Raw genomic sequence first — 4,854 nt, 5'->3', positions numbered from 1 at the left:
AACAGGCCTTAGGGGACACAGTACACCTCATCCCAGAGCAATCCTCTGATCTTAGTGGAGCTCCAGTGGGGCCAGAGTGGAGCTCAGGAGAAGGGCAGACTGTGAGGGGCTCTTCATTCCAACTGCATGACATGTGAGGGAAAAGCAATGTTGTCATCAACCAAAACAATCATGAATAGTTAAAGTTAAAAGTTGAGGTAACGTCAACAATGCCATAAAATATACCCTATGTTTATCGGGGTTTCTGCAGGGCTCACCAACTTTGATACCTTTAAAGATTATTTTGATACCACACAGGAAAAGCCTAATACTCTTTCATGGTCAAAAAATAAAAGAAATCCAGTTGGGACAATAAGGCCTACAGTTACTTATAAGGTACAAGAATTTATATCATCTTTTTGCCAGTCCTTCCCAGCACTATACAACAATAATTCTTAGTAAGTGGAAAAAAAAACTAATATACCCTAGATCCAGATAAATGTTAGAAAAATTAGTGGATGAATTAACCAACTGAAGAATCTGACTTGAATTTTTATGAGACAATTAGCTACTTAGCTATTGTAGCTAAGCTGTAGAGCCATTGTTTGCTGTGTCTTTGATAATTAAACAGCCTCTGCAGAACAAACCACTGCTGAAACTCCTTTTTTTAGTCTTAAGGCATTAACATCTCCTGATATGATATACGTATGAAAGCGTTATAGTCTACAGAAGGCAAAAAATTTGACCTTTTTCAAACTGTATGACTTTTTTAAAAAGCTTTTTCATGCTTTTATGAGGGAAATGAATTAAATGCTATGTAAGATAAAGAAAAATAATGCTTTGTGTAGCATTAGAGAGAGATTTTGTCCACTTCATAACAAAGTAGAATCAACACTTTTATTTTATTTATTTATTAATATTCTTTGTGTTCCCTCAGGCGAGTGGACCAACTAAAATATGATGTTCAGCATCTCCGGACCGCCCTACAAAATTTCCAGCAGCGGCACTATATCAGAGAGACCCAGGAGAGAGAGAGGGAGGAACTCCTGAATCGTACCTTCACGACCAACGTAGGTCAAATGCACCTTAACACGTGCTAGCATCCTCAGGCCCATATTGAAGAGTAACATATAAATGTCTCTGTCTCAAGATGAATAATGTGGAATTAGATGACATTATTTCTTGTTCAATAGGACGCAGATACCTCCATCCCCATAGATGAGAGCCTACAGTTTAACTCCAGTTTGCACAATGCACACAGAGGCATGGATGACCTCCTGGGTAGTGGAAGCAGCATCCTGAATGGTATCAGAGATCAAAGATCTACACTGAAGGTGTGCACACAGGACTTTACACAGAAAGTTTAAAGAAAAGCCCTCTGTAGAAGAGCAGAGGAGTCTTACTTTTTAAATGTGTTTTCCAAAGAAAGTAAACAGTATAGACCCAGACTGATCACAGTAGTCTTATTGTTAGTCTGCATATGTTTGGCTAGAGGATGAGTCCTTGTTTCCAGGGAGGAGATGGTCTTCCTGGTTTTGCTTCAGGCCTCATCTTATCAGGGTGCGTCTGTGTCAGCACTCACGGCCCAGTTGTCTAGCCGTGAGAAACTTCTGACCGAGTGGCGTGTCAAGGAGGGTGTCGCAATCAGCGTCTCTCAAACTCAGAGGGATTTTTTTGGTGATAATTAAAATGTCATGTAAAGCCTCTATTTCTCAAAATGTGTTTTTAAGTCTGTTGTAGCCCAATCTAACGTGATCATTGCTGTTTGGACTCTGCACAGGGGACCCATAAGAAAATGCTGGATGTAGCCAACATGCTGGGGCTGTCTAACACAGTGATGAGACTGATAGAAAGGCGAGCCACCCAAGATAAGTTCATCATGATTGGAGGGATGCTGCTGACCTGCATTTTCATGTTCCTGGTAATCCGATACCTGGGCTGACACCATCATGGACAATTTCTGCAGCACATCTTCCCTCATAATATGAAACATGGCAGAGATGTATTTTTAACATCAGAATTTATAAATTGTGCCATTATCCTTTGTTTTAATTATTTTGGGCACATGCAAAATCATAAGGTTGCAAACTACCTTAATTACAGACAGTATTTTATTCCTCATGAAGGTCAGAGAGGACACTGAACTTTGATACAAGGTCTGCTGATTCCCTTAGATCACTGCCACACACCCCCAGTTGACTTCATCAAAACCACTCAAACTGTAAATTCCTCGTGACCCAAACCCCTGTGAAAAATACTTCAAACTGATCTTTATACTCAGTTTGCTTTTTCTCCCATAGCTTGTAGTGTCATTCTGCCTTGTCAAACTGGGTTCAGTCCAGAGCTTTTGGCTCCATGTTTTACATTTCAACTTACCGATATTCCCTGGAGAATGTTGTATATGTTATGTTGCCAGTTTATTAGGTACATCTAGCTAAGACTATTGCAGTCTAATACCACAGTAAATCCTCCTTTTGTGAGAGTTGTTTGAACTGTTTTAGAGAGGTGTTTATTTAGCTAATCATTTTGGAAGCTGTCAAACTGTATGGCATTATACAGAGAGGTGTCTGTGCTTTTGTCTACCCATTTATATTGATGTAGCCTAAATAACAAACATCTCTGTATAAAATAAACTAATAATACCCAATAAACCGGTAACTTTGCATATGTGTAGTTCAGATGATACACCAGAAATAAAGAGAATGACAAAAATCTGTTGAGGGAAAAAACAATTGAAACATTTTGTAATTGTTACATACGTACTTTTGGATTTTTGCTTGGTTCTAGTCTCACTGTGAGTGATTTCTCTTAATAGATTAAAATATGATATCTAATATCCTTGGTGTATATTTCTAACAAATCTGCTTCATTTAAAACAGAATAAGATGAGAGGTCCCCTTTACTGTAAGCATGTATTAGGATAAGCATGTTGTGGATTTTCACGTCTATTCAAAGCAACTAGGGCACCACCTAGTGCTTCATGTTCAACACTTACCTCTGCAGGGACTTCTTGATGGACCCTGGTTAGATTTATGAAAACGTGACAGGACCTCACTATTCCTAGGATTGTGTGTAATTTCAGTAACCCGGAAACATATTAAGGAAAAAAAACAAAAACAAAAAAACACCTAAACTCAAGATTTTATTTGCTGAAACAGAGTAAGTTTTAAAAAATACAGAGTTGCTACTGTTCGACAGATCACTAGCTTTTGCCTTTCAGCCCTTTTTTAAACCAGAGTAATTTACAAACCTTGATAAAATACATACGTCCATTCATCGTGTCAGTTTTTTTTTCCCAATAGCAGTCTCAAACTTCTAGAATGTTAATAGGTTAATCTACAGCAGTTTTATTTACAAAATTACACAAAAGCAAAACAACCCTTCTTCTGAAGAGCATTTTGGAAAATAATTTAAAAACAAAAATACAATTATTGCAGTATTCTACAATCTTTTTGTTACATGATGCAAAAGCATCATCTTGATGTACAGATTTCAGTGCAATTCATTTAGGTGTACCCTCACCACAGGGAGCTTTGCCTCAGAGCAGTAGGGATGTTAAAACCCCAATGTCATATTTCCCCTCACTTACAGAGGGCTTTTGGTGACAATAACCGACCAAACACATTTGCTGTAATTTTATATGATCATCCCTTGGTGGGATTCTTCACATTACACACTGATAATATGTACAGAGAACTGCATTACAAATTATTTTGAGACCAAGAATCCAATAGAGGGCAAGTAGTCATATGAAAAGATAGAGTATCATTATTTATGAAATCGTCCGTCTCTGAAGGTTACAGAGTCAAAACAGTTCATTTCTACAACAGTAGCACTTCTCCCTATGCTAATTAAATCATTCTGCCTTCAGTTTCAGCCGTTACATCTGTTTGGCTGCCAAAATGAGCAAAAACTGAGTATAATATTTTCATGTGGAAAACAACAAACAAACAAACAAACTTGGTGTTAATGACTTGTCATTCATAAAAAAGGGTTCCATGTTGATATACCCCATCATGGAACATCAACTGATGTTCTGAGGAAGTCTCTTTAATTCTGCACCCTGACTTGGGACAAATCATGGAAAATAATCTCACATGAACCACAAGAATATGTTAGTGTCCAAACTGAACACAACACAGGCAGCACCACTTTGTGGCTACAACCTGCTGCGCTGCACTGCCAATAAATTGGTGGTTTGTTGATAAGCTTCCACTCTCACTGCCTGCATGTTGCTGCAAAGATTCCATCTAAAATGCTAAACCAAGCAAGTTCTGGTTCAGTCTTTTCTCCAGTGAATAAATGCCTTCACTTGCATCAATACTCAAGAGCCATGGTTAGGTGGGTGCTGGAGGTCCTGCCCTGAGAAGATTGGGTGTAGGAAAGGGTGAAGCTGGAGAGCTGCTGCAGCTGCAGCAGCAGCCTGTGAAGGCCGAGGTGTGAAAAGTGTAGGGTAGAGGGCTGTATGTGGGACATGGTGGAAAGTTAAGGGGGTGTGGTGAAGTGCAGAGGCTGGAATAATATGTATAGGCTGACCAGAGAGGAAGGCTGTCGGGTGGGCAGGAATCAGCCCAGCATGTCCCAATGAATGTCCAAGAGAATGACCAAGGGAGGGACCCAAGTGAGACAGGGAGATGGGGGTAAGGTGGTGCTGGGGAATATGGTGTACTTGGGCCAACTGGGCATGTGCAGGATGTGGGTGGTGAGGATGTGCTGGGTGGATGCCCATGGCTGCAGCAGTGGCAGCATGGTGCTGCAGGATGGCGTGTTGCACTGTGGTGATTGATGTGCCTGAAGCTACAGACACGGTGGGCTGCTGAATATGGATCTGTTGTAGGGCTGGTGGAGGGGGAGCAGGGGCCAAATTGGCAGGTG

The 4,854-nt window shown here is 40.2% G+C and overlaps 2 protein-coding genes across 10 annotated transcripts in view; one reads left to right on the top strand and one right to left on the bottom strand.

Moving 5' to 3' along the window:
* The window catches only part of gosr2 (golgi SNAP receptor complex member 2), a 5,317-nt gene extending 2,580 nt beyond the window's left edge, over positions 1-2,737 (top strand). Inside the window, exons 4-6 of the mRNA XM_020607346.1 lie at positions 917-1,049; positions 1,173-1,313; positions 1,760-2,737. Coding sequence (XP_020463002.1) covers positions 917-1,049; positions 1,173-1,313; positions 1,760-1,921 — 436 coding nt within the window. The 3' untranslated portion in view covers positions 1,922-2,737. The remainder of the gene's footprint in view (positions 1-916; positions 1,050-1,172; positions 1,314-1,759) is intronic.
* A 371-nt stretch (positions 2,738-3,108) lies between these two features.
* gpatch8 (G patch domain containing 8) overlaps positions 3,109-4,854 on the bottom strand; it is a 31,886-nt gene continuing 30,140 nt past the window's right edge. For all 9 annotated transcript variants that reach the window (XM_020607338.1, XM_020607337.1, XM_020607341.1 and 6 more), the window contains one exon: positions 3,109-4,854. This exon is cut by the window's right edge and continues 3,269 nt beyond it. In XM_020607338.1, coding sequence (XP_020462994.1) covers positions 4,304-4,854 — 551 coding nt within the window. In that variant the 3' untranslated portion in view covers positions 3,109-4,303.

The sequence above is a fragment of the Monopterus albus genome, unplaced genomic scaffold, assembly GCF_001952655.1.
Source record: "Monopterus albus unplaced genomic scaffold, M_albus_1.0 scaffold85.1, whole genome shotgun sequence".
Taxonomy (NCBI): domain Eukaryota; kingdom Metazoa; phylum Chordata; class Actinopteri; order Synbranchiformes; family Synbranchidae; genus Monopterus; species Monopterus albus.
This window is presented reverse-complemented; position numbering and strand designations above follow the sequence as displayed.